This window comes from Coregonus lavaretus (genome assembly GCF_964263955.1).
Source record: "Coregonus lavaretus genome assembly, chromosome: 12".
Taxonomy (NCBI): Eukaryota; Metazoa; Chordata; class Actinopteri; order Salmoniformes; family Salmonidae; genus Coregonus; species Coregonus lavaretus.
Genome location: NC_139999.1, coordinates 12,552,954 through 12,565,761, shown reverse-complemented (window position 1 = coordinate 12,565,761; position 12,808 = coordinate 12,552,954). Strand labels below are relative to the sequence as shown.

The 12,808-nt window shown below is 40.4% G+C and overlaps 1 protein-coding gene and 1 pseudogene across 2 annotated transcripts in view; one reads left to right on the top strand and one right to left on the bottom strand.

The window, feature by feature from the left end:
* Positions 1-2,012: 2,012 nt before the first annotated feature.
* On the bottom strand, positions 2,013-3,393 carry LOC311138904 (glutathione peroxidase 1-like). The gene is made up of 2 exons (XM_084173700.1): positions 3,081-3,393; positions 2,013-2,777 (listed from the first exon to the last, which is right to left on the bottom strand). Exons 1-2 carry the CDS (start codon positions 3,156-3,158, stop codon positions 2,430-2,432), a joined length of 426 nt encoding a protein of 141 aa, XP_084029826.1. The 5' UTR covers positions 3,159-3,393; the 3' UTR covers positions 2,013-2,429.
* Positions 3,394-5,069: 1,676 nt separating this feature from the next.
* Positions 5,070-12,808, top strand: part of LOC311138898 (guanine nucleotide-binding protein G(s) subunit alpha-like) — a 43,800-nt pseudogene continuing 36,061 nt past the window's right edge. Inside the window, exon 1 of the transcript XR_014615466.1 lies at positions 5,070-5,339. The product of XR_014615466.1 is annotated as a guanine nucleotide-binding protein G(s) subunit alpha-like (transcript). The remainder of the gene's footprint in view (positions 5,340-12,808) is intronic.

Genomic DNA, 12,808 nt, shown 5'->3' with positions numbered 1-12,808 from the left:
CCCTTCACAATGAAGATCTGTGAGGTAATTTGGATTTCTTTTTTTGCTGAGTTTATTATCAATAAAAATTAGCTAAGCAACTTGCCTTACCAAATGTCAAGGGGGTCAGGGTCAATATGCCCAGAAACATGGGTCATCCACATGGGGCTGTTTCTAGCATTTTGGGGGGCCCTATTGCCTAAACGAGATTTGGTTGGGGGGGGGGGGGGGGCACCTCACGGGCAAAACATTTAAGTGGCCCCCCTCTTGGCAGTGGAGAGAAAAATGTGCAGCTTTAAACTTAATGACCTGCAATTATACTCATTTTGCCATGGGGCGGAGAGAGAACGTTGCAGTTTTAAAGCTATTTTCCTGCAGTTCTACACATTCTACATTGGGATGAAGAAAACATTTAGCAATTCTACACATTCTACTACAGATATCTGAGTGAGAGTGACTAACAAAATCAATGGGGGCCCCCTGGAGGTCAGGGCCCCTGGGCACGTGCCTTGCGTGCCTGAACAGTAATTCGGCCATGATTACTTCAACTAACTCACCTAGCAAACTATCAAATGTTAGTTGACATGGGATAATTGAGTGACTGTCAGTGACTGACATAAAAATAGGACAACTGCTGATGCACTACCAGCAGCCGCTAGGGGATATCAGCCACTATTCTACCATAACCATTTAATTTGTACAGCATTACAGTCTCTCCAACAAGCCTGAAACAGTGTAAACAAGGACAAGGGCTAACTGAAGCCTTGGACCGTGCAATGGAGGATATTACAGCACTAGAGATCACTACACCCTCTTCTCTTGATAAGTCCAGCAAGGACTCACTCAGTCACTCACAAACAAAACTCCAATTTGAGGAACCACTTGTCAGGTATAGAGATTATGGATACATAAAAAGCAGACTGACTTCATTACAATAGGCTATACTATAACAATGTTATTTTGAGTTAATTAGAAATGTTCTCATTCAAAAGGCAAGAGGAGTCAAGGCATAAAAGGGAGAGCTTTGCACTGTCAAGCAAATCAGAAGCTCCATTCCCTAAAGATCTACTTGAAGTTTTAGGTTAGTATTAAAACACAAAGTATTCAAGGTTAGTATTAAAACACAATTTGTGATGTTCACACACTGGTGGTTATTTTTCATTTTGCCACATTGCAATGTTAAACAAAATGAATGTTTAAGATCAGCCCTTGTACTAGTTTAAAGACACAAAGCTATCACATTAAGGAGATGGCAAACACAAACCAGTCATCCACTCAAAGCTTGCATTGTGTCCCCTGCAAAGGGACTTCAGATATCCAGACTCTGGAGGATCTAGTGGCTAAACTGGAGTTTGAGAATGAGCTGCACCGTGTGTGTGGGGATCAGGATGTAGAAGAAGAGTCTCTATCACCAGAGGGACACAGTTCAGACAGCTTGGTAGAGGACAGAAGCAGCAGCAATGGAGATGTGTCCAGTTCAGAGGAGGACCACTGCATGTTAGAGATTGTGTTGCAGATGGAACAGGAGTATGATCTTTCTGTTTATTACAATGACTTCTGTCCTCAATGACAAGACCCTCATTCAGCCAGTTATCTGTACACACAGCATCGTGACATAGGATTCTGTTGATAACAACTCCTCAGGAAAGACCTGTCTGAAAATTAGATTACATCTGGGCTCACTTTACAGTAAATAAAACAATCCTAGTAGTGAATTGTTCAATTGAGTGACTGACAACATGATTGCAGTTTTTATGTATCCATGTCTACTTTATTTTGTCAAGGGACATCTAGGCTTTTTTATTTAATTGGTTCAAGTTACTGTAGTTTCTGTTGTAGTTTTTTATACACCATAAATTCCGTTTATAATATTTATAACCAATACTAAAACTATTTGATTGTAACAGTCTATAGAACTTTGCTCTGTTGTAAAAACGTAACTTTGATTGTATGTTAATATCAACCATCAACCTGTTATTACTCCTCAAATAACTCCATTACTGTAGAATTACATAATGTTAAAGGAAATGAAAACCAATAAAATAATGTTTTATTACATGTATTTTTCCACTGACTGGTCTTTGCTATACATGAGTAATACACTACTGTTAGATTCAGGCCTTTACATCTTTATCAGAAACTCCCCTCACAACAAAGGTTTTAAGGAATCACTTCATTCAGTAAAGAGTCTCAAAAACAACAGTATCTTGCACAGGAGAGCAAAGCCAATTGAAACAAATGCAGCAGGCATATTCCTACAGAGGCAGAGGCTGGTAGCAAAAGCCGTTGGTACTGGTGAAGGGATATTGTGATAAAACAGATTAAGAAAATGTGTGACTGCTGATTAACAGGAGAGTGAAGACGTTCTGTGTTGTCCCTGTGGCCAGGCTCTCTACATCCTTATCACCACCACTACCACTGTACCCCTGTGAGAGCTCTGCCAGGACGGTTTATTTCACATTGAGTAGCTCCTTAATATCTGCCTCAATGTCACTGGTCAGGAACCTTCTGCTGTAGCGCTTGTAAGGTTCCCCATCAGGACCGACCAGGAACTTTTCAAAGTTCCAGGAGATGTCATTCCTGCAGACAGGGCTCCACATGATGAACTTGGGGTCGCTCATGAGGGCCATGGAGTCATCGGCAGGGAATGGCAATTTCTGCTTGAGATACACAAACAAGGGGTGGGCATCATTCCCATTCACATCCATCTTCTCAAAAAGTGGAAATTTGGGCTGGAAGCCATTTCCTGGACGGATATACTTCAGGGCCCTCAGGATCTCATCATTCTTACAATTCTCCTGTTTAGACAGAATAAGAATCAATAAACAATAAATCTGTTTCAGAAATGATCTTAATTGAAGCATGTTAACAAGAGGGGAAAAAACAAATAATGTCTCAATGATGAGTCCCAAAAGTATCACACAGACAGTTTAACAATTGGTGTTATTCCCAATCTACAATGTTGCAACAACTGGCCAAACTACCATTGGGCTAACAGGTTGAGAGTTGACCACTACTTGACCACCACATTTCAAAGAGAAGACCGAATAACCTGCAATATTGAAATCGAAATTCATATAGAAAAATAAGTGAATGCCTACCTGATGGCCAAACTGGTTGCAGGGCACCCCCAGAACCACGAGCCCCTTTTCGAAATACTGCGAATGGAGCTCGTTCATCTGAGTGTAGTCCCTGGTTGTTGTTCCTCAAAGTGACGCCACATTTTCAATAAGCACAACTTTATCCTTTAGGGAGGAGAAATTTAGCAAATCTCCACACAGCAACTTAGCTGAAAAGTCGTAAAACTTCTTTATTTTCCCAGCCATTTTCATGAAGCAGCGACGTCTACTTTTAATGTTATGATCTAGTGGATGACTTCAGTTCTCTTAGCTTTTGTACAGCTACTGAAAAGGGGAGGTGCGACTTTTCATAGTTTGAGGAAGTCGCAGTTTCTAGAACCACAGATGGTGAAAAATGTGGGGGAAATTAATTTTAAATAAAGTTAAAGTATTTCTGTGGAAATAATTATATGGAACCACCTAATCAATGTCCTTAATTTGTGCATATATTGAGGTTGGAGTAAATACGAAACATTATGAAGCTGGCTCTATCTGTACCAAGCTACAGTTTACATGAGTTAGAATTTGCTGCCATCTAGTGGCAATCTCAGAGAGGTTTCTCTGCCGCCTGTGCTTCTACATCTGCATTGTTTGCTATTTGGGGTTTTAGGCTGGGTTTCTGTATAAGCACTTTGTGACATCTGCTGATGTAAAAAGGGCATTATAAATACATTTGATCGATTGATTGACTGAATTCTAGTCAATCACAAAAATCCCTAATCCGATTTATATGGTCCAATCTGAAAAATCTATAACACACACACAGCGCATGCGCGCGCACGCACGCACACGTACACACACATTTGGAGCTCAGTAATACGAACATAGACAGACAGTTAACCGGGTCATTCCTAATTAGCGGTGCCTTTTGTACCTCTTAACTTTAGGGGGAAAAGTATATCTTAATATTTTTTGGTATTCTATCAGAAAAAGGTGCATAGTCCTAACATGGTGGACATTTGGAGCCTAAATTTGCCATAGCTCCGTGAGTGAGCAAGATTGAGCTAGCATAATGGTGAACAATTGAACAGGATTTTTAACTTCTCTATCAAACATATTTTATTTTATTTAACTAGGACTATAAAATAATGAAGAAAGTGTTCAAATATGTTATTATTTTATAGTTTATATTTCTCGTAGAAGTTGATGAATAACATCCTGGGACATGGTAAAAACTCCTACATCCACTGAAAAAAAGTTTTGAAAATACATAAAATTCCCTTTCAAGATCCATATCTTAGATTTTTTAAGGTAAAGGACACCTGACCTTATATTTAAAGCTTTTTGGATTCCGCATTTCACACTACTATACACTAAATAAGAAGTGATACTTCCTGGGGACAGAAAAGGCACCGCATGATAGGGATGACCCAACCGTTAACAGTAGTGTTAATATAATCCATCTTCATCTAGAGAGAGAGAGATACACAGTTTTTACCCTTCTCTGAGTAAGATATTTACATTTTCAGATAAAGACAATTGCGTTTTATTTTGCCTCAAGTAGTCTGACATTGAAAAGAGCCTTTAAGCTATAACCCGACCTACAGTATGTATATTTTGTGAGAGTGATTGATTTGAGAATGAATCAGGCATGCTATGAATGACGCAAATCACGTGACTCGAAATCGTGGCTTTTCCTCTGTCTTCTGCTGTTGCTCCTAAAAATGGTAACAGGAAAGAGGAAGGATGAGGAAGCACTTCGAGAGAAAAATAGGGCAAACCAACAAGCTATCTACTTAAATATATCACACTAGAAGCACTGAAACTGTGAGCCGTTCAGTTTCATATTCGTCAGAGACTGTGAGTGGCTTTTACGTTTTCAGAAAAAAACATTGAAGTGCGAGAAGGAGACACCTTGGTCCACGGACCCCATGTCCGCTAACGGGATGTGACAATAAACAGCGAGACTGTTATGATAATGATGGTGTTTCCACGCTCATTCAGTGTTAGCTAATTGAATTGTAACCTGGCCGCTCGTTATGGGGATGTGTCATAGTTTTAGATCTAGGATTATAGGACCCCACTCATCGATAACCTACAGCGGGCGAACGGGTGCTAATGCTGGGCTAGATGGCGAGCCGGCGCAGCAGGACAATTCATCCGACTTGGAGCTTCGGGATCAACGCAGAGTGGAGGAGAAAGCACGGATCAAAGCAGAGGTAAAGAGAAGTCGGAACATAGACAAGAGTCTGAAGGAAGAGAAGAGAGAATACAAACAAACCCACAGGCTTCTGCTATTGGGTAAGTTAATTGAACTGTTAAATGACCTAATTTACAGTGTTGTGCTCTGCACTGTATATTTGGCCATATGTCCATAAGGATCTCAGCTTTGTGATCATTTGCTAACTGGACAAGTAGACTAACCTATCTGCTATGACTGCTTATAAGCTAGTTCTGTGTTTTTATTCAGAAGAATATCCACACTGAAATTGGATATAGTTAGCCTATATAGGCTAGGCCCTGAATTTAATAAATCACTCATGTCCTTTTACCAATATATCAAGTGTCAAGACATATACGTTGTACTTCCCTGGGATATCAAACTGGCTATCTACATTGATATCTCAGTTGCCTTCTCTACACCTCTGTGGGTGATGGTTATTGATGTCCAAACAACACATTATTTTGAGGGACTGTTTGTTGTAAGTGTAAATAAGCAGCAGCAGTACATACAGCCCAATTCATCGCTTGTTATTACAAACACAATACTTATTGTAGCCTATAGTTTATTTAGTGGGTGAATTAAGAAACGACATGCTATCATTGCTTTTAGAGGCTAATGCTGACTTGAGGGTATATGAGAACAGGCGGATTCTCACATGCTTGCTTTTTGAGCAATGAGAACAGAACAAGATCAATTTGAAAAGCAGACTGCATAAGCTAAATGTGGCATTATATCTGTCTCGCGCACGCACGCACGCACGCACGCACACACACACACACACACACACACACACACACACACACACACACACACACACACACACACACACAAAAGGATCCATAAGGCAAAGTAATAACTGCTTATGGCTGCTTGTAACTGCTTATGCAAGTACTGTGTTTTTCCCCTCAGGAATATCCCGTTTTTTCAGCTCCGCTTCAGTTTGTTCATGTGGAAGGGGTTGTTTTGATTTGCTCAAGTGAAGGAGAACAGGTTTCATAAAAAACTAAATTGAATTAAAAGTGTTAGAAAAGTAAGGCCTTGATACAGCCTAGTAATAGACTGTATCACAAGGAGACCCTTAGCTCCGTTGCCTTTATAGAAGCTGCCCCTTTTTTATACGTTACACAAGGAAAGGAGGGCAGTTTGCAGACACAAGTGGAAGAACTGTGTGGGCTCTGTGACCAAAATACACCAGTCATGCGGGGCTGTAGGTTTAAGAACAGCCTGGGCACGAGCAGAGTGAGAAAACCTATTTATGCTTGTGAACGCTGCTCATGTAATCCAGCCAGGTGTGAGTTAGTTATTACCTTAATCATTGCTTCTCTTCATTGTTCTGCTGATAATCTCCATCCTGTTAGCTAAGCCTATCTTCTGTGTCCTTAGGGGACCTCTTTTTGGAGTTTGACATTTTGTTTTTAGAAAAACAGAACAAAGTAGAGGTATGATTGTGTGCTAAAATGCTAATTAGTAGAAAACAAAAAAGGAGTAGGATTTTTTATTAGGGCTGTTCTGGAGCTTTCACTTTCTACAAGAGTTATTAAAGTTAAATGTAAATTCTGTGTTACGTTTAAATGAGTCCTCATGTAACACATCATACATACTATAATAAGTATGGTCCATTTTATAGTTCCACTGACTTACATTACATTAGCCACATTTTTGTAACTGTTAATGTTTACAAATGTAAATGTAAAATGTTGTAAGATAGACCACTTTTCATGTTATCAGTTCCACATTTTATTGTCCCCCACAATAAAATCGGGGATAGGACTGTGTATCTGTCTCCATTCGTTCGTTTTTACATTAGTCACACACGATATCTCAGACAGCACTGGCCCATTTTGATGAAACTTGGGTGAATGATACTTCTTGCCAGAGAGATCCGGCATTTACAATATTACACTGATTGGCACAAGGCAGGAGCTATAGTAATTAAGTGAAATGTTTTAGTCACACACAATATATCAATTGGGCCAAGGGGTGGCGCTGCATCATTCGTGGGGGGACGACATGTTTACTGTTGTCTTGTTTAATTTAGTTACATATTTATTCTTAGCCAGATTAATTATTTTGAAATTCAAATATGGTGGCGACCCATCATTCAGGGCAGGTGGGGCAGAGCCTCACCTGTTTTGAGCAGCACCTGTTTAGCTAAAAAATATATTATAATAATAATAATAATTAGTATTATTATTATTTATTTTTTTGCATGTTTTGCATGTTATTTTGGCATTAATACATGTCACATATCAGTTTGCAAACAATGTAAAAAATAATAATAATTTAGTTAATAAAGCCGCATACAAACATGGTCTCTTTTTTGCTTTGAGTAAGGCAGCTCCAAAATGCAGGTGTTTCAGCCTAGCTCAGTGCTTTCTGTGGTGGTGGGTCAGCCAGCAGTAAATACAGAGCGTAGGGTTGGTAATGTTCTCTAGTTGCGCCGTGATTGGCTCAGTGGTCTGTCACTCATGGGGACACGACATCACTGCAAAATCTACAGGGAGAGCTAGAAAGTTCAAGCCCCTTGGGTGCTGTCATAGATTTACATTAGAAGTGCCCATCCAAGAATGCTCAAGGTCATTGGCCAGAGATCAAATGACATCAAATCATGTTATATCTACCGTAGCTTTGATTGGACTGATCATGTCAACATCATACTTTCAAAATCTTAGCTAGCAAGCTAGACAAGCAGTCATCATCATGAATCAAGTTGACAATCTACTGGCAAATCCTTTTAAATCCTTGTCATATGAAGATAAATTATAGATAAAACGTATCGGTGCTCATCAGCCATTGGACATAAACATTACACAACAAGTTGGAAATCGCAAAATCAATTTTTTTAATGTTTTGTTTTTTTGTTGATATTTACCCCCTTTTTCTCCCCAATTTCGAGATATCCAATTGGTAGTAGTTACAGTCCCTGTCCCATCGCTGCAACCCCCGTACGGACACGGGAGAGGCGAAGGTCGAGAGTCGTGTGTCCTCCAAAACACAACCCAACCGAGCCGCGCTGCTTCTTGACACAGTGCCCGCTTAACCCGGAAGCCAGCCGCACCAATGTGTTCGGAGGAAACACCATAAACCTGGCGACGAGTCAGCGTGCACTGCGCCCGGCCCGCCACAGGGGTCGCTATAGCGCGATGGGACAAGGACATCCCTGCCGGCCAAACCCTCCCCTACCCTGGACGACATTGGGCCAATTGTGCACCGCCCCATGGGTCTCCCAGTCGCGGCCGGCTACGACAGAGCCTGGACTCGAACCAGGATCTCTAGTGGCACAGCTAGCACTGCGATGCAGTGCCTTAGACCACTGCGCCGCTCGGGAGGCCCGGAAATTGCACATTCAACAATGAGTGGTTTGGTAGGAATCAGTGGCTAACTGCAAGCGTTGCAAAGCAATCACTAGCCTGCTATTCGGTGGTGAGGGGGTGTGTGGTCCAAGTCTGGGTTTAAGGGTCTCTTTTCCAAGCTTAAAAGGATAAACATTCACATGCCATGGGCCAGAAAAGGTTAAATAAATTGACCATGCTGTCAATCCAGCATGACTTCTGCCACTTTCAAAACAACAGGAAACTCGGAACTTGGACATTTCAGACTTCAGTGAGTTCAAGACAACTGGGAACTCAGAAAAAAACGACCTCCGACTGGGAAAATACGTTTTGAACGGTCATCCAACTCTGAATTACAAGTCGGGAACTCTGGCCTCTTTCTAGAGCTCCAACCTGAAGATCCCTGACGTCATGATTCGACCTTGTTTTTTTCAGAGTTCCCAGTTGTCTTGAAAGCACCATAAATCCAGAGAATGCCAGACTTTGATGGCAAAGTTTGATGACAATATTTGCCCACAAGAAGGACCGCCACGCCACCTTCCTGTTCAAGTGAGCACAGCACAACAAGGTGAGTCCAATAATGTATTGTATGCTGCTGCATAATTATGTAATATGCCAGGGAGATATGTATACTGTAGCTAAGAAGGTAATACTAAGTGTATGTTGTGTAGTAAGCTGTTAGTAGCCCATGTGCCTCACCCTAATAATTTGATCCCTTTCCCCCTCATAACTTAACCTACTGTTCTGACTTGGTGGTGCACATGTAGCCGATAGCCTGTTTTAGAGAAATGTAATCATTGAATATTGTAAGAGCTTTCATTGTCTGCTTAAATGCCCCCTTTATTTATCCTACGGTTCTGACTTGGTGTACAGGGAGAATACTGTAAGAACGGCCCATGTTCTGAATTCTGTCGCTGTACATTTCGAAAGTGCTGAATAAATAGTTATATTGACTACGTCAGTCCTAGCTCGCTCATTAATGTCTTAATTGAAATTACGGATTGCCTCTTATCCGCTCGTCATCCCCTTATGCCATAGTTTGTACATCTCAATTGTCAGTAGAAACCACATTTGTTTAAGCAAGTCAGCCATATCAGCTATGTTTTTAAAAAAGGCAGTAAATGAGGCTGAATGAACTGTTTCGCTGCCAGACAAGGCTCCGCTGATAGCCAGGTGTAGCAGTGGTAAGGATTCACTCCATGGTGCTGAAAAGAAAGCTCTGCTGTTGGGACAGCTTTATGTAGGCCCTAACAGTTTGTGGGCACCGTTTGTCACTGTTATAGTGCAATTAGTGTATTATTTAGTGTTTTGTTGTGTAGTGGCTTTGCTGGCATGCATTAAACAAAAATGTTGAGTTTGCCCCACCAAGATTTACATGCTAAAATCACCACTGCTCAAATCCTAGAATTCAGTGTGATTGCTGAGAAGCCTCAGGGATGATACAACTGTAACTAAATTCTGCCCCGTACTGGCAAGAGTTGGGCATTGCATTTGAATGTAGGATACAGAATCCTTTTTGTTCATTGATAAAAATAAATGAATTACCACACAGTCTTTTCCCACTTTTCACCACAGTTTGGAACTTTCACTCTCAGTTAATCATATGTAACTATTCTATTAGTTCTGCTGGGAAATCATTGGGCAACAGGTTGAAGGGCTTAGTCATGTTCTTATTGTTGTGACTATCACCCTGAACACAAATCATTTGTACATACACAATACACACATGGCCCTGTATTATAAAAGGAACAGGGGATCAAGGCAGACACAGCAATGCTCTGTAGTAAAACATTTGGACCACACCTTAGCCACGGAAGCTGCATTTTGTCAACTCCTTGCTGTCTTTCAGTGGTCATATTTAATTTAAATTGGGGTCCCACTTTACATGCATGAAGTGGCCTAAAACCTATGTAGTTACATGTGTAATTACAGTGTAGGTACACATTGTAACAGTTTACAAGTGGTACCTGTTTTTGTAAACTATGTAGCAATATGTCCCTATATTGTAATTGCACTTCACCTGCCTATAACGATGTAAGTATATGGGTTTTATGCTTCTTAATGCAAAGTGGAATCAAATAATCACATTTTCACATTTAACCTTGTATGTATAGTACACATATCCAACTTTTTGGTGGATGAAAATGTATCTGCTATTTGCACAATTCTGTTGCAGATGTTGAGGGGTTTCCACCTGAAATGTAAGCATCTTTCAGAGCCTCATCATGATTTACAGGTAACTGCCAAAATAATGGAAAGACTTGAGTATATGAGGGATACAAATTGTATTGAAAACAGGTGCTTCCACTCAGGTGTGGTACCTGAGTTAATTAAGCAATTAACATCCCATGCCTAGAGTCATGTTTAAAATGCTGGGCCGGCCAATATTTTGGCTACCATGGCTATGCCCCTGCCCCCATAGGATAACAATGCCCCCATCCACAAGGCACTAGTGGTCACTGAATGGTTTGATGAGCATGAAAACAATGTAAACCATATGCCATGGCTGTCTCAGTCACCAGATCTCAACCCAATTGAACACTTTTGGGAGATTCTGGAGAGGCACGTGAGACAGCATTTTCCACCACCATCAACAAAACACCAAATTATGTAATTTCTCATGGAAGTATGGTGTCCCATCCCTCCAATAGAGTTCCAGAAACTTGTAGAATCTATGCCAATGTGCATTGAATCTGTTCTGGCTTGTGGTGACTCAACACCCTATTAAGACACTTTATGTTGGTGTTTCCTTTATTTTTGGCAGTTACCTGTAGATTTGAAGGTTGACATCTTGATCTGTTACTTTTAGGCCTTTGGAGATTAACTACTCACACCTTGGTGAAATAGTGACAATGATGGGACGGTTGAAGGAAATATACCAGCCTGTATGATGGTTAAAGGAAATATACCAGCCTGTATGATGGTTAAAGGAAGTATACCAGCCTGTATGATGGTTAAAGGAAATATACCAGCCTGTATGATGGTTAAAGGAAGTATACCAGCCTGGATGATGGTTAAAGGAAATATACCAGCCTGTATGATGGTTAAAGGAAATATACCAGCCTGGATGATGGTTAAAGGAAATATACCAGCCTGTATGATGGTTAAAGGAAGTATACCAGCCTGTATGATGGTTAAAGGAAATATACCAGCCTGTATGATGGTTAAAGGAAATATACCAGCCTGTATGATGGTTAAATAAAATATACCAGCCTGTATGATGGTTAAAGGAAATATACCAGCCTGTATGATGGTTAAAGGAAGTATACCAGCCTGTATGATGGTTGAAGGAAATATACCAGCCTGTATGATGGTTAAAGGAAGTATACCAGCCTGTATGATGGTTAAATAAAATATACCAGCCTGTATGATGGTTAAAGGAAATATACCAGCCTGTATGATGGTTAAAGGAAGTATACCAGCCTGTATGATGGTTGAAGGAAATATACCAGCCTGTATGATGGTTAAAGGAAGTATACCAGCCTGTATGATGGTTAAATAAAATATACCAGCCTGTATGATGGTTAAAGGAAATATACCAGCCTGTATGATGGTTAAAGGAAGTATACCAGCCTGTATGATGGTTAAATAAAATATACCAGCCTGTATGATGGTTGAAGGAAATATACCAGCCTGTATGATGGTTAAATAAAATATACCAGCCTGTATGATGGTTAAAGAAACTATACCAGCCTGTATGATGGTTGAAGGAAATATCCCAGCCTGGATGATGGTTAAATAAAATATACCAGCCTGTATGATGGTTAAAGGAAATATACCAGCCTGTATGATTGTTAAAGGAAATATACCAGCCTGTATGATGGTTAAAGGAAATATACCAGCCTGTATGATGGTTAAAGGAAGTATACCAGCCTGTATGATGGTTGAAGGAAATATACCAGCCTGTATGATGGTTAAAGGAAATATACCAGCCTGTATGATGGTTAAAGGAAATATACCAGCCTGGATGATGGTTAAAGGAAATATACCAGCCTGTATGATGGTTAAAGGAAGTATACCAGCCTGTATGATGGTTGAAGGAAATATACCAGCCTGTATGATGGTTAAAGGAAATATACCAGCCTGTATGATGGTTAAAGGAAATATACCAGCCTGTATGATGGTTAAAGGAAGAATACCAGCCTGTATGATGGTTGAAGGAAATATACCAGCCTGTATGATGGTTAAAGGAAATATACCAGCCTGTATGATGG

Excerpts from the sequence above, each read along its gene's own strand:
- LOC311138904 (XM_084173700.1), bottom strand. The coding sequence starts at position 3,158 with ATGAACGAGCTCCATTCGCAGTATTTCGAAAAGGGGCTCGTGGTTCTG. Across the intron at positions 2,778-3,080 it reads GCAACCAGTTTGGCCATCAG|GAGAATTGTAAGAATGATGA; the intron begins GTAGGCATTCAC and ends CTGTCTAAACAG.